This window comes from Nematolebias whitei, chromosome 5 (genome assembly GCF_014905685.2).
Source record: "Nematolebias whitei isolate Nwh7 chromosome 5, NemWhi1, whole genome shotgun sequence".
NCBI classification, from domain to species: domain Eukaryota; kingdom Metazoa; phylum Chordata; class Actinopteri; order Cyprinodontiformes; family Rivulidae; genus Nematolebias; species Nematolebias whitei.
The window spans coordinates 31562974-31586737 of NC_056502.1; the positions used below are offsets into that span (position 1 = coordinate 31562974).

The window sequence follows — 23764 nt, forward strand, 5'->3', positions numbered from 1 at the left end:
AAATCTCATAAAAGATAACTATTATGAAGATAAAGGTGTTCTGTTGTCAGTGATGGGTCAACCAGAGGGCGCACTGACAGCATAAATACGTTACAGTCCAATCAATCAAACAATACAAATTTTTCTACTGAATTATAATTTTTTAAGTAAATTAAGACAGTTCTTATTCATAAACGGTATTATAACATTGTCTAGGAAGATTTATCAATTTATAGAAAGATATTTTAATTACTATTGATAAATATGGTATGTTTCATAAATATATTTGATTTATATCAAATATGTGTAGTATTAAATCAGCTTACAGGATGTAATTTAGCAAACTTTTATCATTTCCAGTACATTTTTCTTAATCTACAAAGACTGTGTTCACTCACTCCTTGTTTTCTGAATTAAACAGAAAACAGAGCAGTGTTCACAGTGAACAGTAGTTTGTGCTGCAGGGTGTATTTTTTAAGCTTGAAAACAAGTTTCAAGAAGAATCATCTGCTGTCGACTGGCTGTAGTTGGACACTTGGATGAGGATGACTTCAGGAGCTCTAAAGTACAGCGAGGTGATGGACCCCGTGGCCCCGGTCCTTTCTAGGGCTCTTTACAATCCTGCAGAGGAGAGGACAACAGCTGACACGAGGCTTTTATTTCACTCACTTCTGACTTGTTTTCTGAATTATAAGAAAGTCCAGACGAGGTGAAATCAGTAACTGAATCCAGTTTTGCTGACAAATACCTTCAGATGAGCAGCCACTGAAGACAGGTGTTTTTTTGTTACGAGGCACAGATCATCCTGCAGTTGGATGTTTGGCTTTTGTTTCAAACTCTTGGCCCAGCTGAAGATGAGGTGAAGATTAAACTTCTGCTGACCAAAACTAAGAGCTTTACGGTTTTCCTGGAAAATGCAAACAGGAAATCTATTAAAGCAAAACCAATTTTTATGTACAGATGACGCTGAACTAATTAATAATTAATCAAATGATTAATTAATCAAAGACAGCCATCCTGTGGTTGTTTTTATTTACACAACTCTTCATTAGCACTGAAATAAAGCACACACTTAAATTAGTGGTAATTTCTTAATGATTATAAACCAATATTAGACGTTTGTAATGAGCTTGACACTAAAAGTAACAACTCCCATACCAAGAACTGAGGTATAATTATTTCCATGGTGAAACAGCGCCCCTGCGTGGTAAAGATGCGACACAACACCCTCAATTTTTTTATTTACCCTAAACATGCGTCGCATATCTTTTTAACAAGTGACGTAGATATGTCAATGATTTAACGGAGATACGAGTGGCGTAAATTGTTACTATTAAATTATAAAATAATAATAATATATAGTAATAAAATAAATAAATTGTTTATGTCTGTGGGAATGACAGTGCTGCACACAGAGACCTCCGCCGCTCTCCCGACGTGGAAACCTAAAGCTGAGCGCAGCTTCTCAGCATCTGGCATCTCCACTGGAAATGTTGCTGCAAACACGTGGTCAGTCGGGCTGCGTTGTCACTGCAGGTCCTCTATTAATCCACCAGGGGGAGACAAAGAAACGCACAGTAATAATATTATAATTATAATAATAATTATTATTTTGACAGGCCTAAGATGACAGACACTCTTACGTCATGCAGCTCGCTTTGAATTCCCAACATGTTCTTCATCTGCTAAAACAGAATAAAAACAATCAAAAATAAGCACTAAATGTTCAAAATGATTCAGACTTACTGTTTTTCCTGTCTAGGTTTAATTTAACACAGAATTGTTCTCATTGGAACCGTGAGTGCTAGAGATACGGTGGATAAAACAGTACAGGCGTATGTGTAAAGTGAAATACTGTATAGTCAGATACTCATTAAGGGAAACAAGTCCAAAAATGAGTTAGTAATCAATTTAAGTAAAACCGTGTCAATGTGCTTTTTCATTAGAAAACAACAAGTACAACACATTTTTCAAATTTATTTACAGGATGAAATGATTAAAAATGTAACAGAATTCAAATATCTTGGGCTGTTTTTAGATCCACATCTAAAATTTGAGAATCATATAAACAACATGTCCAAAAAATTCAAAAGAAACCTCAATTGTTTCAAATTAATAAGACCTTATATTCCTGTACAGGCTGCTCTTCAGTATATGCATGCCATGATATTCTCTCATATCTCATATTGTATGACTTCACGGGCCCAGACGGCTATTAAGCCAATGGTCTCATTGTATAACCAAACAATAACAGTAATGGACAAAAAGCCAATAAGATCACATCACTGTCTAATCTTGGACAAACATAACTTAATGAGTTTTGAAAGCGTTTCTAACTTGTGTTTTCTTAAATTAATTTTTAAGTGTATCAATAAGTTAGCTCCTCATCCATTGAGCTCATTTAGAAGCAAAACAGTTGCAGAGTCACCAGAGGATCTTTAGAACAGAACTGCATAACTCCATAAGTATGTAGAACCTCGTTTGGTCAGACTTCTTTTTCCTATAAAGGCACAACATTATGGAACTTATTGCCCCCACATGTAAAAGCTACACCTGAACTAAAAAAGTTTGTTTACATGACTAAATCTTGGCTAAAGGAAAATCAAAGATGTGATCATTTTTAATACTCGGATTTTATGGATGCAAAAGTCTTTGTGGGAGTGTATGTATTAGAGAGTTAGTATTATATTTACAATTTTTAGTATGTTAGCTGAATGTGTGAGGATGGGGTGGTACTGAGGAGGTGCTATGATATTTATGTAAAATTGTGGGTTGCAAAGTTAATTTAGAATTGTAGAGGAAAATGTTTTGTATTTTTATTGTATTTAGATTGTTAAATTGTTTAATTTATAGTTTTTAATTTGTAAATTTGGAGGTTGTAAGGTTGATTACATGAATATGTAGGCAGGAATACGTATTCTTAATGTATTTTGATTGATAAACTGTATGTATTTTAATGCACAGAAATGCCCAACCAGGGACTGGAGTTATGAATTATCTATAGCTGTATAGTCTTTGTGCAACGCATCAGTCACAGACTTGTTCTGTTCTGTTTGTGTGCACTGTCCCTGTCAAACCAACTAACTAACTAACTAACTAACTAACTAACTAACTAACTAACTAACTAACTAACTAACTAACTAACTAACTAACTAACTAACTAACTAACAAGGGGAGATACAGGTTTTGTCATGTTTTCGAGTGTCCCTCGGATGTTTTATGCTTTTATTGCTGACCAAATCTCCACTGGAGTTTGCCAAAAGGCTGTGGAAGATCTCTCAAAGAGCTTCTCAGCACCTGGTCCAAATAAAGATTTAGTATGTATTTTTGTTATTGCAGATGTAACATATTGCATATACTCTAAAGTAGTTCAAATTAAAATGTCAAACTTTATTTTTTATTTTTTGGTAATCTTGCTTGTTTAAATTTGCACGTTTAGTTTTCCAGGGGATAGTTGTAGTGGCCTAGAGGTTGTAATGAAATTGTTACGATTTTTGTCCCAGAAAGGTACTCGTTGACCTGAAATAAGGGTGAGCTGTCGTTTTTTTTTTTTTTTTTTTTTAACTTTATTGAACTACTGAACCTACAGAACAAAATAACATAAATAGAACAACAAATGACAATCTCAAATTACAATGATACATATAAACATATACAAATATCTACAATCATACCTCCTAAGGTCAATATATTCTAAAACGAATTATCATATCAACCATCATAAACTTAAAATTTAGGTAATAATACTATTTGAGAGTTTGCAAATAATACAGTACAGTAAATTAAACAACTAACTATTTATCTAAGAATCTACATAATTACTAAAATAATTTGTCAGAGGGCTATATTATCTGAGCGAGGTGATCAGAGAGCTTTTTGGCTTGTGGTTTTTTAGCACAGTCTAATGAAAGTTTTAACAACTGGAGTTCTTGTTTGAATACAGACCATAATGGTTTAGACTTGCCATATCTGCATTTATGTATATAGAATTTCAATATTATGATAATGTTATTGACAAAGTATTCATCTTTTTTTATTTCTGTCGGTTTATAAGTTGCTGTGTCACTATATTCTGAGTTAAGATCACAAATTCTTTGGTTTTGCTGAGTTAACTTTGCTCCGCACAGGCAGAAGCTGCGTCGCTCACAACAGCACTTTCAGCAGGTCAACGTTGACAAGGGTTGCCAAGCAGAAAATCACTAAAACTATCGTATATTGCTCAAAACTGTTATGTGGATAACATTTTGATGATATATGGGTGTTTCCTGAATGAAGACGATTTTTATTTTCGGTGCACGGAAAAGCTAACACTATCGTATTTTTTAGACTTTTTAAAAACTCTCAGATATCGTATAAAGTACACCGTTAAACTGTATTGTAACTACAATTATTGGTGGATATTTGGCAACATCGACGTTGACGCTCTCCGTTTTTCTTGTCACGTGATCAGCCTGCTGTCCAATCACCGTCGTGAAACAACGACTCGCTCAAGATTCAAAGTTGGCAGCAAGTTCTTTATTCAGGAGCTGAATTCTTCCGCTGCTACTTCTGTGGAACTTCATAAGTTTCACAGCTTAAATGTTTTTATAAACGTGAGTTTTCGGTGGCGGAATGGAGGGTAAAGTTATCGGTCCTGGGCCGTACCGGGCCACGAAGCTGGTGAGTCTGTTTGTCCTGCTTGTGTTCAAACCTGCTAACGCGTTTCTAACCTGTTTTTTAATTATTATATCTGTTTACCTCATTAAAGATTATGCTATGTTTTATATTAAAGGAACAATTTACACAATATACATGCGTACCGTTTAGTGGTATTTAAATATGAGCTAACGCAGCAATAAATTAGAAAACGTGATTAAATTCAGCAAATTGACAGCTTTTTTAAACTCGTTTTTTATTAGCGCATAGTTTCCTACTTTGTGATTATTTATTATTTTATTTAAAGAAGACTTACTGGGATTGAAGGAATCCTGAAAACATTTGAACTCTTGTTGGGTCAATGACACAACTGAGGCTTCATCCTGGATCACAAGGGCAGCAGGAGAGTTAAATGGGGTTCTATGGAAAGGCTACGAACAATAAATATCTTACCTGAGTTTAATTCTGTCTGGATTGACAAACTAACATCTGCTGTATAAAAACAACTCGGATCTTAAAAGTTGTGCATCTGTAACGTTGTAAATGTTGCTCTCAGTTTCTTATTACATGGTTGTTTGCACAACTCTGTGGTTATTGACCAGCACAAATGGTACCAGCAGCGAGCTGCATCTCTTCCTGCATGCTGGTAATTTTGACAGAATAGCTGGACAGTATGAAACAGGCTGCAGTTTCAAACTTCAAATAACATCACATGAAACACTTAAAGATTAAGCTAATGTTTTATATTAAGAGCAACAATTGACCAATGTCCTGGATGGAAGGGAGGGGTATCTTGATGATCTTCTCCTCCGTTCTCACCACCCTTCTCAGATCCAAAAAAAGTCCATGCTCAATAATCCAGGTATACAATCCAACATTTTTCAATCGGGTCATCTGGACAGTTTCTTTCTTTTTTTTTTCTGAAACGTTTCACCTTCCCAGAAGGCTTCATCAGTCAAGGAAACACACAACAAAACTGATTCTTCCCCCAACAGCTTACTCCAAAGTGGAACAAACCAGTTATGTTGGTGCTAAGATGGTGTCTTTGGTACGCTCCCTCCTCTTGTGCCGGCCCTCTTCCTCGTCGACTTCCTCCTCAGATCTAGAGTAATTTAAAAAATCCTATTTCAATTAATCTCTCAAGTATGACATCATTTCTTTATATTCAGCTGATTGATTGATTGCTGGGAGCAGAAAACACTGGTGTAGTCCCATTAGGTCTGAATGACTATCGGCCAGTGGCCCTCACCCCGATAGTCGCTAAATGCTTCGAAAAACTGGTCATGACTCACATCAAAACAACCATCAACATCAACGAGGACCCTCATCAGTATGCATACCGTGAGAACCGATCAACAGAGGATGCAATCTCCTCTGTGGTCCACACTGCACTCAACCACCTGGAGCAGAAAAACTCTTACGTCCGTATGCTCTTTGTGGACTTCACATCCGCCTTCAACACCATGATCCCCCAAACCCTGATGGACAAACTATCCACACTAGGACTAAGCCCCTCCATCTGCAACTGGGTACTAGACTTTTTAACAAACAGACCACAGTTAGTGAGGATCCACAACCTCTCCTCCTCCACCATAACCCTCAGCACTGGCTCTCCTCAGGGATGTGTGTTGAGCCCCCTTCTGTTTACTCTGCTCACATATGATTGTGCAGCTACCCATCCAGGCTGTCACATTGTAAAGTTTGCAGATGATACAGCGGTGGTGGGATGCATCACAAACAATGATGAGTCCAGCTACAGGCAAGAGGTGGAACACCTGGAGAGCTGGTGCAGAGAGAATAACCTTCACATCAATGTGAAGAAGACAAAGGAGATGATTGTGGACTTCAGAAGGAACAAAAACACCTACACCCCCCTGAACATAAGAGGATCTGCGGTGGAAGTTGTCTCCAGCTACAAGTACTTGGGTGTACACATGAATGACAACCTCAGCTGGAGCAACAACACCACCAGCCTGATCAAGAAAGCTCATCAGAGACTCTACTTCCTCAGACGGCTGAGACGAGCTGGTCTGGGAAGCTCAGTCCTCACCTCCTTCTACAGGTGTGCAGTGGAGAGCATCCTGTGCTCGAGCATCAATGTGTGGCATGGAGGCTGCACAGCTGCAGAAAGAAAAGCTTTGCAGAGAGTGGTGAAGGCTGCACAGAAATCTGTTGGAATCAGTCTCCCCACCATCACAGACATCTACACCTCCAGATGCAGGAAGAGGGCCACCTGCATCATGAAGGACCCCACTCACCCAGCACACACACTTTTTGCCCCACTCCCCTCAGGAAGGAGGTTAAGGAGCATTAAGTGTAGAACCACTAGACTGAGGAACAGCTTCTACCCTGAGGCTGTTAGACTCATGAATCTCTAACTAGAATAATCACTGTGAAAAACCATATCATGTTGCTGCTGATCTGTTTCATGTTGCTGCTGATCTGTTTCATGTTGCTGCTGATCTGTTTCAATGTTGATGTGTTCATGCGTGCACATCTGCTCACAGACTCATGTTCATGTTTGTGCTGATGTTCAATGTTTTATGTTATGAGTGCTTAGTGTATATTTAGTTGATGTTTTTCTTAGTTCATATCTTAGATGTCATTACTGTTTTTCTTATACATTTTATTGCTGGATGTAACTGGGACCCTGCGTACATAATTTCGCTCCACCACATGTACCACATGATGTGCGAATGACAATAAAGAAACTCTGACTCTGACTCTGACTCTGATTAGCTCTGCTGGGGCCTCGTGCATTAACGGTGCGTACACACAAAAAGGTAGAGTGCACCAGGTTCTGCGCACATGCTGGGGTGTATCAAAAAGAACGATGCGTGAAAGTGCACGTAAATTCACACCTTTTTAAACTGCCGGGAGAATGTTCTTATCTCCACACAAACTTTTTCAGTTTGCAGCCAGTAACGGACTACAAAGTACTGAAACTCACCTAAATACACAGAAATCGGACTCTGTTTGGTTTTCTTAAGATAGGAGATTGTGACAAAGTGAAGATTCAACACAATCTGCTGGCTTCCTTAGATAACTTTTACTATTTGACCTTTTTTAATATATGTAAATGTCTTTGAACATTGCCTGAATATGACTTTGTTGTGAATTAGTGCCATGTAAATGAACTGAATTTAATTTAACGACTCGTCTTTGAATCACTACCTTATCGTACTGGAGGAGTTGGAGTGCCTGAATAATCTAGAAACTATGCTGTCAGGGGCAGTTACCCCTGGTAGGGTCTCCCAAGGCACACTGGTCATAGGTAACAGGTCAAACAAGGAGCAATTCCAAAGACTCATATTGATGGAAAATGCCCGGCTGTGGATTACCCGGGCTCCACCCTGGAGCCCGGCCTCGGGGAGGGGCTCCTTGCAAGCGCCTGGGTCTCAACCCATGGGGCCCAGTTGGGCTCAGCCTGAACGAGCAATGTAGGTTCGCTTTCCTTTGGGAAAGTAAACCCACGTTGCTCCATGGGAGAGGGGATCCATCACTACGGGCAATTCAGTCGTTATACAAGTGGTGCGAGTGTTTGGTTCTCATTGCTGGCAGTAAGTCAGACCCCTTCAGGGTGGGAGTTGGACTCCACCAGGTATGCCTGTTGTCACTGATTCTGTTAATAATCTGTTTTATGGACAGAATTTATGGGTGCAGCCCGGGACAGAGGGAGTCTGGTTTGGTGGTTTATTTACACATATTTAGAGTAATTGTGGGAGGAATGCATGCTTTGGATTTTGATTACTCAGATATTTTACTGATAGGTGGATTATGTTGATGATACTCTTGTTTCTTTAAATCATGACTGTCACTTTATTATAGTTGTTTAGAAACCTGATGAATGTGCTATAACAAAATTCACAGTTGAAACCAGTGCCTTTGTGTAAAAAGTTTATCTGCAAAAAGAAGCGGATAACTTTTTCTTTTTATTAAAAGCTTTGTGTGAAAAATGCTATGCTAAAGAGCTCAAACCACACAGACGTCCACCATTTTGAGAACTGAAGAGAGACAGCCCATATCAGTCAAGGAGCCTCCCTCCCATTTTTTTAAAAGAGACACACTGCTTACTCCCTTACTGTCCATCCTTTGGTTCAAACAGTTTTATACTGCCTCTGTACTGTATAATGTTTTGGTTGTCAGCAGCAAACTGGCTGATCCACTACAAGAAGGTGTTTATAAGACTGAGCTGAATACAGCACCTCAGACTGAAGAAGTCTTTTGGATGAAAGACGAAACGTTTCTAGTTTTGTTTTTTTGAATGTCCAGAGGACCAGATTCAACTTTTTTGGATTTTTCTACCTTCATTATTGAGCATGCATCAGGATAAGTCTCATACTGTCATCCGGTGGTCGACAAAGGTACTACGAGCAAAACAAATCAAACATTTCTTCTTAAGTTTGACAATAATGACGAATTATTGTCAAACTTCAAAAAATACGGTCGTTAATCGCAGTAATTTCTGAGGCAATCGCCCAACAAAATACGTAATCGTGACAGGTCTAAGGTCAAAGTTTATTCAAGGTCCTTGCTTGTCCATGTCATTGCTATAGATTGTCGTTTGTCGATGGTTTTACAATGGGCCGTATGTGGTGATCTTGTTGAAGCAGAGGTTTTAATCTTTTGATACTGAACTAATTCTAAATTAACAATCACTAGACTGTTACTTTGTCCCTTTACATTTTAATTGTCACATTTTTACGTGTTTTTCCATTTATCACAAACCTCATCCCGTGTCTCTCCAATCTAGTGGAATGAAACCATTAAACGTTTTCGTGGAGGTATACCACTACGAAGGCACTGGGCGCACTTCCGCTGCTACGACAGCAGTTTCACCGGGTCGGAGGCTGTGGATTATCTGCACGAGCTGCTGAGACACAACTATAACTTTGGGCCAGAAGTGACTCGAAATCAGACCCTGCAGCTGCTCAAGAAGTTCTTGAAGGCTCATGTGATTGAAGACATCAAAGGACGCCATGGGACGGAGGACTTTGAAGACAGCAACCATCTGTACCGGTAAAAGAGACACCACATTTATTTTTAGACTGATTTTTGTAAGCAAAGTTATTTTTTAAATTATAATTAGTAAAATTATATTTTATTCTTAACAACGCAGTTTTCAGATTGTTGTTCTGCCATAACAAATATTGTTTTGATATTGAATATATGTCTTTGTTTTAGAAGTGGTGTTAAAAATCCTGTGAGAATGATTTTCCATAAATTTCTATTGTAGCCCTCACGTCCAATAAAAAGGTCACATCACTCAGTGAAGTCAAAATAGACAATTTATTAGTGGATCAATGTGGCAGTCTAATTCCCAATCATTACAGCCAGCACAACTCGTATGCTCCACGAGCCTACAAGTCCAAAGGGAAGCTGACAAAACTAAGTGGGGAACCCCCCACCCAAACATTTCTGACCAGGCCGCACCTACTCCTTTTATCTGCTTGCCTTTCAGTCATTGAGGTGGAGCACCAACAGGTGCCACTGGTTACACTATCATCCTTTTTTTCCCCCCATGTTTGTGCAGAGTGTTGCTCTTTATCCAGCTGATGTTGTCTTTCTCTCCAGGTTCCCCCCTCTGTCTCCTCTCAAGTCTCTTCCAATAAGACCTCTGTTGAGAGACAGCAGTGACCTGCCCAGACTCATCCGCTGGGACGACTATGAAGAACTGCCTCAGCAGGAAAATGTAGCACCCCTGAAGTCTGCAGCGATGGTATTAAACAAACAAAAAGCTTCAGTCCCTCCTGAGCTTTCACTGACTCGGTGTGAATATAAACATTTAAAGTGGTACCTTTTTGTTTTGTTACTAGCTGATGCGCTTATTTATTTGTTTTCTCATCAGGCTTGTGTTTAACATAAAAATAATAAAAGTAATGTAATATATTAGGGACAAATAAATAATTTAAAGCAATACTGTATTTCAGTCCTTTTGAAATGATCTGTAAAAAGGTTATGAGCAGACTCAGTTTGGAGAAAAACATCTGTGTCAGACTGATGAGCTGATGGCTAGTCAGAGCAGGGCCAGGACCAAAGTTAGTTTGCTGCCTCCTTTAAGAAACTCCATTCTACAAATAAAATAATGAAGACACTATTATAAACCTTTACCTTACCATAAATTTCCCATTAAAAGTTATTATAGTTATAGACTTATAGAATATACCGTACTTTCCGTTGTACACATCACACCGCCGTATAAGTTGCATCAGTCCAAATATGTCTAATAAAGTGGAAAATTTAAAAAAGTTGCTTCACCGTATAAGTTGCATCTATTATGCATCACTGCTGATGCGTTGCATTTGTTACGCGTCACCGCTGACCACCCGGAAATGTGGGCCAGTGTGCCAAAAATTGATTGGCGGCCAAAATGGCGGCTGCGGGAGCTTGCACGGGAGGACTTTAACAAGATTAACACTTAAAACAATTATTTCTTTGCTCGAAATTATAGTAAATGTGTGTCTAAGTTGAACTTTTCCTTAATAAATGCACTTTAATGGTCAAATCAGCTGCATTTCACCTGGGTGGTGCGGTGAAATGCAGCTGATTTGACATTTGCTCCAGGAGTTCCAGAGCGAGACAAAGGTGGCTGTCTATAAGGCAAGCCGTGTGTCTCATTAATAGCCACTCTTACCTATTAATGAGACACTTGGCTTGCCATAACACTCGATGGCCCTCTAGTGGCTGTAAATGGTAATGTTTAATATTTTTCATGTAAGAATGAATGCAATCGTCAGATCTCAGACAAAAATTGAGTTATAAATATGGGGAAAAACGTAGATTATTCACTTTGGTGTATATATGGGGGCCGAGATGGTGTAGAGGCAGGGCAGCCGGCTTGGGACCCGAAAGTCCCAGGTTCGATCCCCAGTCACTGCACATCACGTGGCGTCTCTGGGCAGCACGCCTCATCCCCAAAATGCCCCCCGGGCGCTTTCAATAGCTGCCCACTGCACCACCTGGTGGTGGATGGGTTAAATGCAGAGACTAATTTCGCCATTGTATGGAAACATACAGTGCTGACATTGTGATGACATAATTATTATTATTATAAGTCGCAAATTTATGCAACAAGATGCGACTTATACGGCGAAAAATACTGTAGTTAAAGAATTCTGTAGATAACTGCTGACACAAAGCGAGGCAGCAGTAGCAAGCTGTAGCATTTCTGGTGCAGCTCAGAGCCCTTCTAACAGGAATAAAACGCCACTTGTACTAGTGGCTTCACTTGAGGAATGAGACATTTGTAGCTCATGTCTAGGAGTTAATGAGCTGATCAGGGTGTGACATCAGGAGTTTACAATATTGAACCTCTTAACAATAGTCTAATTTTCTGAGACATTGAATTTATTATTTTTTTATTATCCCCATCAAAATTACAATAAAGGCTTGAAATATTTCACAGTGTAATGAATCTATGTAATATTTGAGGTTCACTTTCTGAAATGATTGACAAAAAATGAACCTTTTCACGATATTCTAATTTTTTTAGATGCACCTGTAAACACGTTTATAAAGATTAAACATATGAAGTGTCAAAAAAGAAAGGAACAGTGAAGAGAAAGACACTTTAGGACATTTCTATATTTACGTGACTAGACTGTTTCATTGAGTCACTGAACATTTACTCATATAGTTGAACATTTATTTTCATGCCTCCTTATTTCTCAGACTTCAGATTTGTGGAATAAACGACACAGCGTTGCTGTTGGAGATGTGCACGAATGCAAGCTCATTCGCAGAAAGGAAGTCACTTCAAAACAAGTGGATCACATCTGGAAATCAATGACTGTTGCTCAGTACGTTAACGTCTCTCTCACCTCGTAAAGCACTGAGCATGTTAACAGTTTTTCATTTATTGATGCTAACTCTGTAGTCTTCAGTTTACAGAGGGTTCTGGGCCTAAAGACACTGGATGGGATTTTGAGTCCGGTGCACGTGAACGGAAAGCACATTGTCCACAACATCTTCAGTGTTAATAAAGCAGGCGTAGTTGTGTTGGAGAACAAAGCTGGTACGTCTGGACGATTCACAGATTCTTACTTTTCTTTACAAAACAAACAAACACCATGTCTGTTTCTTTTCCTCCTCAGAGGACATGCCCTACTGGGTGGTATCAGCAATGAAATGTCTTGCCAACTGTAAGTATACGTGATTTATTGACTCAAATTGTTGCCTTAAGACTGGTTCAAGGACCGTAGTTATGTTCATAGGATAAAAACAAAATCGTAAATTTTATCAAATGTTCTATTTGTTGTTAAATTCTGTATTTAAATTCTTGTTTGTAGTTTAATTCTGTAGGTTAATTCTGTTCTGAACTGCACAATATAACCGACTAGGTCACATGTTTATAGCAGTGCATGGTTCTCAGATGTTTTTGTCAGGCCTCCCCTTTGGAGAAAGAACCAAATAATGCTTCAGAGACTCAACTCTTTAAAATCTACTCCCTTTGAGTGACATAAACTCATTCAAGGCAGAGGTCTTTCAGTCAAGCAGATAAAGATGGGTATTTTAAGTTTATTTCACTTGTGCTAAACTTTTATATATGACAAGTCAGCTTTATTGTCAGTTGTCCTTATGTCGAAGACATGCAGAGAATCAAACTTACAGCCCACTCTCATTGGTGGTGCAAGGCATTAACACATTATGATGGTTGTATTTGAACATAATGAATGGACTTTTGTGTGGCAAAAAGTACTTGAACATTAACAAACTGTGATTGGTAACACAGGGAAACCAGACAAACAATATAATCAACATCAATGCAAACAATGTAAATAATATTAGATTTATGATCATTAAATGCATTACAATTATCACAGTACAGTTGATCACAATTTGGGTCCAAATGTAGCCTAGCGTTGGAGAAAAATATTCTCGCAATCTACAGTGCTTACTTAAATGAACCACACTCGACACTAGAATTTTAACAAGTATTTTGGTCAGATTTTCAGGAAAGGTTACATAGATATACATAAAGTACACACATGAAAACCAGTCTAGAGAATTTGCTGCAAGCTGTGTGTGAAGCTTGTTTTTATACTCTTATCAGTTCAGCCGAGTTCAGACTCGAAGGTGTCCTTGGAGCGACAGCTGCATGCTGTAGCCTCACTCAGCTCCTCATCCAGCGCTCTCTGCTAACCCAAACATATGGTTCATGGGCAGAGTTAACATTCTCAGCCATAGCAGTTAAAATCATCCATAACCTTTGATCAAAAATTCCCCAACATATAGCACATAGCATTAATTTAGCAAAAACCTTGTTTATTTTGTGTTATAATCCTGTGTAATGCTGAAGTCTGCAGATATTTATAAGTACAAAGACACTTTATGTAGACAACATTGTGAGTTTTGAAGAAAAAAATAAAAGTGAAACTGAGACACACCTTCACTTTTATCTTGAGCAAATAAAAATGTATGTTTAGTGTTAATGGATTTATTCAGTGTTAACTTCAAGAACTTAAGCAGCAGAAACACCCAGACGAACAGGCTGTGCTCGCACCTGTGGCGCCTGAACACATTTTGGTACAACACCTGTCCCGCCATGATCTTTTATAAATGAAGTGAGCATTGAGGTGTAGAGGAGAATCTCCATGTGAAGCTTCAGCACATTGATTGTTGGATGGACAACTGCCTCCCATCTTTAATACAACACAATGAATTAACACAGTTTAGTGATCCTCAATTAAAATCCTTGATTTTTAGCAATAACAAATCTCTCCATTATCCAAACTTACACTTTGTTAAACAGAAAAACAAAAAATTGCGTAATAAATGGATTTATTGTTTTGTGCATCCCTAAAATAAGTTTGAAGTGCAGCGAGGCATTGTAACGTTAGTCCTACTTTTTATATGTTTTGGCCTGGGATAAAAAACATTCTGCGACGTCTTAATTACCAAAGACAGCTATACTTTTTGATCCACTGTGTTTCATTTTATGGCATATATCCAACCTTGTTAATTTATATTTTCTGGTGTTTCTTGTAATAAACCAAAGCTTCCTTTGACCTTTTCCCCAGGGCCTAATGCCAGTGACATGAAGCAGCCCGTGTACCTGGGTTTTGAAAGAGATGTCCTGAGAACAGTAGCAGATTATTACCAGAGACTCAAAGAGCCCTTGCTGACTTTCCACCTTTATGAGGTCTTTGTCAACATTCTCAGTGAGTGCTTCACATTGGGGACCCACCACAATATCTCTCATGCTCATTTTGTCTGCACTTTCCCTCAGAGAGCTGTACTCTATTTCTCATCTTCTAATTGCAGGCCTGCTGCAGGAGCAGGACGTCGCCACCGAGGCTCTTCAAGTCAGCTGCCTCCTGCTGCCGCCGCCCAACCGAAGACGGCTCCAGCTTTTACTGCGTTTCATGGCCCGCGTCTGCCAGAACCCCCAGCTGCCTCCACTTAACGACACCATTGCGACCCGCACGCTGGTACGTTTTGTTCTTACCGTTTATTCACGATATAGACTTGTACCAATTCTGTTTCCACTGTGTTTAGGAAATATCCCACAAGTCAACGTAATCTCACTTTTTTTCATTCAACCTTTATTTATATAGGCTCGTCTCATTGAGCCTCGATGACTCATTTACAAGAGAGACCTGTTTTAAACAAAGAACGATGACAACAGTGGACAATCATAAAAGAAAGCTTATAAACTGAGAAAAATAAATGGAAGAAAATGTTATTAAAAAATGAAACAATAACAGCTACATTATAAAGCGATGTAAAATACTAAAAACAGGAACATGTCTTCATTGGTTTTTGCCAGAAACTTAGCAGATGTTTGAAGCCACTTAGAGAGGTCAACGTCGAGAACTTCAGATCTTTTTGTAAGATATTCCAGGAAACAGGAGCAGAGTAGGAGAAGACCCTTTTTCCTAGTTCAGTCCGCACTAAGGGAACACTGCAGGTAATAATGTCCTGAGAGCGCACGCTGTAGCTGCACTCACGCAGAGACATGTAGGAGGAGAAGTATGAAGGCAGCAGACTAAGAAATGATTTAAAGATGAAAATGTACAAGAGAGAGTCTGCGTGAAGTTACGCTCGGCAGAATGCAGATCTTAAAGTCATCTACCTGGAAGCTACAGCAGAAGCGCTCCAGTGGGCAGAAGAGGAAGCGCTGCTCCGGGCTTAAGAGGAGAGGATGCCGGGCAGGGGTTATGGTGAGGCTACGAGCTAACGCTAAAGCTGGCAGACTCCCGATACCCTCTCTCTTTCTGTCGAAACTCCGCTCTTTGGACAACAAGATGGCTTTGCTTCGTCTGAGAGTGAGTGCCTCAGAGGAGATTAGGAAATGTGTGGTGCTTTGTCTCACGGAATTATGGATTAACAGCAACATGCCGGACTCCGCCTTCCAGCTGGATGACGGACTCTTTTTTTTTCAAGCGAACCGCTGCAGTGAGTTAACGGGGAAATTGAGGGGAGGCGGGTATGCATTTACGTGAGTAAAATTTTGTGCATAAGTAGAGCACAAACTTTCATTATATGCGGATGACATAATCCTTCTCATCTCGAACTTTAAAAAATCCATTCCAGCTTTGTTTGACTTAATTGAAGAGTATGGTCATATTTCAGGGTATAATATAAACAAATCTCAATCTTCGCTGTTATTACTAGATGAAAAAGAAACAACTCTAGGAATAAGCTCACAATTCAAAATTGTTAGAGAATTTACTTATTTGGGAATTTAAATTTTTCCAAATTTAGACATAATTATCAAGAAAAACTATGAGTGCCTGACAAACAAAATCACTGAGAGTGTCAATAGATGGATGCCCCTGTCACTAATTGGTAGGATCAATAGTTACAAAATGAATATACTTCCCAAAATACTATATCTGTTTCAGAATCTCCCCCTGCCACCTCCTGCAAACTGGTTCAATAATTTTAGGAAGTTAATGACTGACTTTTTATGGCAAAATAAACGGCCCAGGGTTAGAATGTCACTTTTACATTTGCCTTACAATAGAGGAGGACTAGGATGTCCTAACATAACCTGGTATTATTGGGCAGCTCATCTTAGGGCTATTAGATATTACTTTAAAGCCAAGGATGCCCCACAATGGACAGAAATGGAATCTGATTCAGTCAGTCCACCTTTACCTTTATATATTTTCTCAGATTCAGTAACAAAATTACTGGGAAAAACAGTAAATCCAATTGTTAAAAATATGATCAAAGTATGGTATGAAGTAAAAAAGTTCACAAAGGAACCACTTACATTATCACAATTTACTCCAGTATGGGGAAATCAAGATTTTACTCCTGGGAGAGCAGACTCTATATTTAAACAATGGGCTATGAAAGGAATAAGCAAAATTCAAGACTTGGTTCACTGTACATGATGTCTTTTGAGGATCTCAGTCAGAACTTTAATATACACAAAAAATACTTTTTTAAATATCTTCAGCTTAGAAGCTACATTAGGACCAAAAACGATGACTTATCCAAGCCAACAAAATCCTAACTAGAAGAAATGGTCTGCAAAGATAGCTGAAATAAAGGTGCAATTTCAAAATTTTATAAATTTATACTTTTAAATTCCCCAGAAAACTCAACACTCAAATTGCAAGCCTGGAAAAGAGATCTAGGAAGAAATCTCTCACAGGAAGAATGGCAGTCCATCTGTACAAAGGCCCACAAACAAACAATTAACTCACGATTAAGGTTACTACAGTATAAATGGTTAATGCGAATCTATGTTACACCAGTCAATTTTAATCGATATAATCCTAATATACCAGACACATGCATACTGATGAGGGTCCTCGTTGATGTTGATGGTTCTTTTGATGTGAGTCATGACCAGTTTTTTGAAGCATTTAGCAACTAAAGGCCACTGGCCGATAGTCATTCAGACCAGTCACTGTAGAGCATTTTGGGACTGGGATGATGGTGGCAGTCTTCAGGCAGGTGGGAACTGTCTCCAGGGTAAGTGAGGTGTTAAAGATGTCTGCCAGCACCTCACAGAGCTGATCGGCACATTCCTTCAATACTTTTCCGGGGATGTTGTCTGGGCCAGTTGCTTTGTGCAGATTAATCCTCCTGAAGGTACTCCTTACTTCTGCTGAGGTCACGCTGAGATGCTCTTCATCCGGTGGTGAGGTGAGTCTGGGGCTGGGTGGTCTCTTCAGGTCTTCAAAACGTGTATAGAACTTGTTGAGAGCATCAGGCAGAGATGGGTCTTTGGGTCATTGTTCGCTTCTTCCTTTATAATCTGTTATGCACTTAATGTCCCTCCACATGCTCCAAGGGTCTTGTGAGATGAATTGACCCTCGATCCTCTTTGCATATGTGGCTATGGCCTTCTTAATACCAGCAACCAGCTCTTTTCTTGTCCTACTCAGCTCCTCTGAGTTTCCAGACCTGAAGGCAGTGTTCCTGGCTTCCAGCAGGGTACGCACCTCTGCATTCAGCCAAGGTTTTCTGTTTGGGTAACTTTTAACATTTCTGATAGTGGAGACGGTGTCAGTACATGTACTAATGTAACCCAGAACTGAGGATGTGTATTGGTCAAGATCAAGCGAACCTCCATTTTCAGCAGCTTCTCTGAAAACCTGCCAGTCTGTTCGGTCAAAACAATCTCTCAGTATGGGGCCACTGTCCTGGATCCAGCATTTAACTTTCTTTTGTACCGGTCTGGAGCGTCTCAGCGGGGGCATGTAAGCAGGAGCCAGGAAGATTGAGATGTTGTCTGACAGTCCTAGGTGGGGGCGGGGTTCGGCTTTGTATGCATCTTTTACATTCATGTAAACATGGTCCAGCGTCTTGTCTCCACGTGTTGGAATTGTCACATGCTGATTAAAGCTTGGGAGACAGTCCTTTAGATTCACGTAATTAAAGTCTCCGGCTACAACGTAAAGAGCTTTGGGGTGTTTGCTCTGCAGCGAGCTGATGATATCATGAAGCTCCTGCAGTGATTCATTAGCATTAGCGTCCGGAGGAATGTAAACAACCGTGATGAAAGTCACTGTGAACTCGCGCGGTAGATAATGTGGCCGACATTTCACTGTTATTTGCTCCAAAGCCTTTGAGCATGAGCTATTTACAACAGTACAGTTCGTGCACCAACTTTTATTCACGTATATGCATACTCCGCCTCCCCGTGATTTCCCCGTTAGCTCGCTGCAGCGGTCCACTCGAAAAAATAAAGTCTGTCATCCAGCTGGAAGACTGTATCTGGCTTTTCGCTTGTAATCCATGTTTCTGTGAGGCAAAGCACTGCACACTTCTTCATCTCTTCTGAGGCGCCCGCTCTCAGACGAAGTAAATCCACCTTGTTGTCCAACGAGCATACATTCGACAGAAAGAGAGACGGCATGGGGAGTTTACCGGCTTTAGCATTAGCTCGTAGCCTCACCATAACCCCTGCCCAGCATCCTCTCCTCTTAAGCCCGGAGCAGCGCTTCCTCTTCTGCCCACTGGAACGCCTCTGCTGCAGCTTCCAGGTAGATGACTTTAAGATCTGCATTCTGCCGAGCGTAGTTTTGAGTTTGTTGCCGATTTCTGCTTTATTTCGTGGCAAATCCGCTCCTATTCTCATCAGTTCGGTTCGGCTATAGTTCACACGCATAAATCGTGCGGAGTCAGGCACAGAGTCGATATCAAAACTTCTAAAAACTGGGATGGTACCGGGAGCCTGTGAAGCTGCAACTGCTCTGAGCGCGGCCATCTTGGATTGTGCAAATGAATGACAACCTCAGCTGGGGCAACAACATTACCAGCCTGATCAAGAAAGCTCATCATAGACTCTACTTCCTCAGGCAGCTGAGATGAGCTGGTATGGGAAGCACAGTCCTCACCTCCTTCTACAGGTGTGCAGTGGAGATCATCCTGTGGCATGGAGGCTGCACAGCTGCAGAAAGAAAAGCTTTGTAGAGAGTGGTGATGGCTGCACAGAAGTCTGTTGGAGTCAGTCTCCCCACCATCACAGACATCTACACCTCCAGATGCAAGAAGAGGGCCACCTGCATCATGAAGGACCCCACTCACCCCTCACACACACTTTTTCCCCGCTTCCCTCAGGAAGGAGGTTAAGGAGCATTAAGTGTAGAACCACTAGACTGAGGAACTGCTTCTACCCTGAGGCTGTTAGACTCATGAATCTCTAACCAGAATAATCACTGTGAAAAATCACATCATGCTGCTGCTGATCTGTTTTAATGTTGCTGTGTTCATTCGTACTCATCTGCTCACACAGACACATTTGTGCTACTGTTCGGTGTATTGTTTTTATGCTGTTGGTGCTTAGTGTATTTTTATTAACGTTTTTCTTAGTTCATGTCTTAGATCTTATTACTGTTTTTCTTTTACATTTTAATACTTTTGGTGGATGTAACTGGGACCCTATATACATAATTTTGTTCCACCACATACTACCACATGTGGTGGAATGACAAATAAAGAACCTTGAATCCTTGAATCCTTAACCAGTGAATACAGGGTGCAATGGTGGGTACGGTAGTTACAGACAGTCATGGATTTTAGCGCACCATAATAGACAGCATCCAACATCTGCAGGGTGCTTGTAGGAGCGTTCATGTAAATAATGTCACCATAGTCAGTCAGAGGGAAGGAAAGTCGCAGTCACAAGGTGTTTCCTAGCTTTCAGAGTAAGACTGGATGTATTTCTGAAAAAGAAACTCAATTTCACTTTCAATTTCTTTACCAAGTTTTCGATGTGGATTTTAAAAGACAGATGCGAATCAACCAAGATACCCAAGTATTTGTAAGAGTCGACAAACTCAATAGGGGTACCATTTGAAGAAAAAAATCGAGGAAAGAACTGCTGGGACCGACTTCCTGTTTGAAAACAACATCCCTTTGGTTTTGCCAGTGTTTAGTACAAGTTTGAGACAGAACAGATCAGACTGCATGATGTCAAAAGCAAGCAGTTTGCAATAGCTGGAAAACCTTATCAACTGTTTTAGCTTGACAGTAAACAACCGTATCGTCAGCATAGAAATGTAAGGATGCATCAGGGATGATCTGACCTACATTACCTATTAGGGGTGTAAATCACCAGCATGACCACAATACAATATTATATTGATTTGTTTGTATGACAACACAATTTTTCTCGATATCACAAAGTCTGTCACGATAAAATTTCGATTCTATTCAATACACAAGTCTGCGATCGACATTGCGATATCAAATGCCCATCTCATTTACATATAAATACATTTACAAAAACAATTAAAATATGATTTAGCCATTTTATTTCTGTTATTACAGGCACCAGGCATTATTTTTTTCTTAATTAATGAAAAAATAAAAATAAATAACCTGGTCTCACATTTCTCATGTTTAAGTGCTTTTTTTTTTTAAACCAGTTAACTTAAATGTGCCCTGATTACCTTTCAGTTATAAAGAAACAAAAATAGATATTGAGCTTGTATGGCTATCAATGCTGAGTTTCTTCTTCAGGTGAACGGCCAAATTAGTTGTTTCCCGACTATTTTAACTCACACTGGCACCTGTTGCATATGACGTGAATTTTTTCTGTTGAGCCATCCTTCTGTTGGAATCCAAAATATTTCCACAGTGTTGATTTAAATCCAGCAGGAGAGTGAATTTCATTATCTGTATTTTCTGCCTCGTCTGCCATGTTGTTGAGGTGGCCGCAGAGTCTTTCTGCACAGAAATGGTGACACAGACGTGCTTTGGGAATTTCAAAATAAAAGCATATTTTAAAGTTGATGATATGAATCAATGTTTTAGTTTTGCCACAATATAATTTAATCATTAATCATTTAAACGATATATCGATGTAAATCGATGTACTGTTACACCCCTATTACCTATGCAGATTGTGAAGAGGGTGGATCCTAAGATTAAGCCTTGTGGTACATCATTGTTAACCGTTAAATAAGTGGACAAAGTACCATTGTGTTGAACACAATGCCTCTGATCAGAGAGAAAGTTAGTGAACCAACCAATGGTGTGATCTGAGAAACCAATTTCTGAGAGCTTATGACATAAGATACTGTGGTCCACAGTGTCAAAAGCTTTAGACGGGTCTAAATAAAGTGCAGCACAAACATCCTTAGCATCCAGTGCTTCAACGACATTGTTAAAAACCTTGAGCGAAGCAGTCATTGTTCTGTGTTGTTTCCTGAAACCTTATTAGAAATCACACTTTTTAAAAATCTGATGACAGCAGGTGAAAATGAAATGAGCTGCAGCGTTTAGGAGGCAGACAAGAGCACTCTTGCAAAGCTGATTATTTTTAATGATTCATTATTTTTAATTATTATTGTTATTGTCAAATCTCCTGTTTTGGTGGTTGGTAGAAGCATAAGTCAAAATTGAAACTATAATTGCACAGCTCTAGTCACAAAAATAAGGTACAATTGACAACTGACAGAACATCATAACTGCTCAGACTAGCCCTTTAAATGTTGAAGCTTATTTTTTAGTACGTAGTTCGTCAACATGAATATGATTTATGAACAAGTTCTAGGATACTTTTATTGGTTATATTTGTTATAAATACAAAATAAACAAGCAGGATGCCAATGTCCCTCTTGCCAAGGGATTTGAATATTAACAATAGTGATGAATAGTGATTAGTGTTTGTAGTTTTCAAGAAAAAAAAAATTCTGGACTTGAATTGAACATATAATGCAAGTAAAACTTAATGTTTTTGGTGCAAAACATTAAATTGGGTAGAAGTTACACGGTGGAGACTGGAGACAAACAAGGAGGTTTTTATTTTATTTTATTTTATTCTTGTTTTGCCTGTCTGAGGTGGCACAGAGGGATGGATCCTGGCAAGTTTTTGGTTCTAACTCAAGTTTGGTTTGAGTTCCATCTGAATTTCTAGGTTTTTTTTTTTGTTTTTTTTTTTTTTTCTTGTTTTAGTTTGTTCTTGGCACCACAGTGGCTCATTTGGTAAAGCTGCTGCCTCTCAGTGAGAAGGTTGCCGGTTCAAATCTCTTGTCCGTGACCTTTCTGGGTGGAGTTTGCATGTTCTCACTGTGCATGCGTGGATTTTCTCTGGGTACTCCAGTTTCCTCCCACAGACCAAAAACATGTATGCTAGACTGAGTGGTAACTCTAAATTGTCCCTAGGTGTGAGTGATACAGTGAATAGTTGTTTGTCTCGTTTGTCTCTGTGTCCCTGTGATGGACTTGCGACCTGTCCAGGGTGTACCCCGCCCCTCGTACAGTGATTGCTGGACATGGGCACCGGTGACCCCCGTGACCCAAAATGGAAGAAACGGGTAAAGATAACGAACGGATGGATGGACTTTATGTGCCGTCAGGGGGTTTTCTAACGTTTTCGTCTATCTAAACACATTTGGGAACTCGTGACAAAGATTATGATAATGTGTTCAGAGGCGTATAATTCACTCACTCTAAACTTTTCTGCAGTAGCAACTCTAGAGTTTTTCTCCAAAGGATTATGTCAAGCCAGAAATCTCTCACTTCAGCAGAAGACTCATTATAAACCAGTCAAATTTAAGAAAAGTTAAAACTTTTCAGAGATAATTAACGTGAAGCAACTGTGAAATCTGACAGAATATGACAACAAAGTAACTCATGCATTGTGTACCTCTACCTCATGCAAAAGTTTCTCTTGGAGAGCAGCTGTGGTCCAATAAAAACAAAATATTAATATTTAGGCATGAAAGATTCTATGATCTTTAAAACACAATAAGTGTTCTCTATCTACAAAGATCATTTGTGCAATAACGTGATTCATGTCTCAGACAAAGATTGTTGTGGAGGGTTACCTAATGTCATGAATTGCTGCAGGATTGCTTGAATTTACAGGTGAAGGCAATTCTAAATGTTCAAACACAACATCGTGAACAAAATATCTAATCTAGTGTACATTTTACAGCCTACAGAAGAAATCTAATCTCTGTTAATTAGAAAACCTAACGTGCTGGTGAAGATTCTCAGTCATCCAGGACATGATGAATTCAAAAAGCGTTCAATACAAAAACAACTGGACTTTATTTGTAACAGAAGACGTTTCGCTCCTCATCCGAGGAGCTTTCTCAATTCAAAGAGCAGAGAGTGAGAGATTCAGGTTATAAGGCTGAGTGAGATAAGACACACATATGTAGATTGGCAATTCACACCTAAACAACATTAACAGTAAGAGTCTTCTGTTCCTCTAATTCACAGACGAGGCCCC

General features: G+C 39.4%; 1 protein-coding gene across 1 annotated transcript in view; it reads left to right on the top strand.

Annotated features, from left to right (window-relative positions):
* The first annotated feature begins 4590 nt into the window (after positions 1-4590).
* LOC119410201 (DEP domain-containing protein 1B-like) overlaps positions 4591-23764 on the top strand; it is a 46645-nt gene continuing 27471 nt past the window's right edge. The window contains exons 1-8 of the mRNA XM_037677114.1: positions 4591-4638; positions 9368-9633; positions 10189-10333; positions 12286-12413; positions 12498-12628; positions 12708-12755; positions 14634-14774; positions 14878-15044. Coding sequence (XP_037533042.1) covers positions 4591-4638; positions 9368-9633; positions 10189-10333; positions 12286-12413; positions 12498-12628; positions 12708-12755; positions 14634-14774; positions 14878-15044 — 1074 coding nt within the window. The remainder of the gene's footprint in view (positions 4639-9367; positions 9634-10188; positions 10334-12285; positions 12414-12497; positions 12629-12707; positions 12756-14633; positions 14775-14877; positions 15045-23764) is intronic.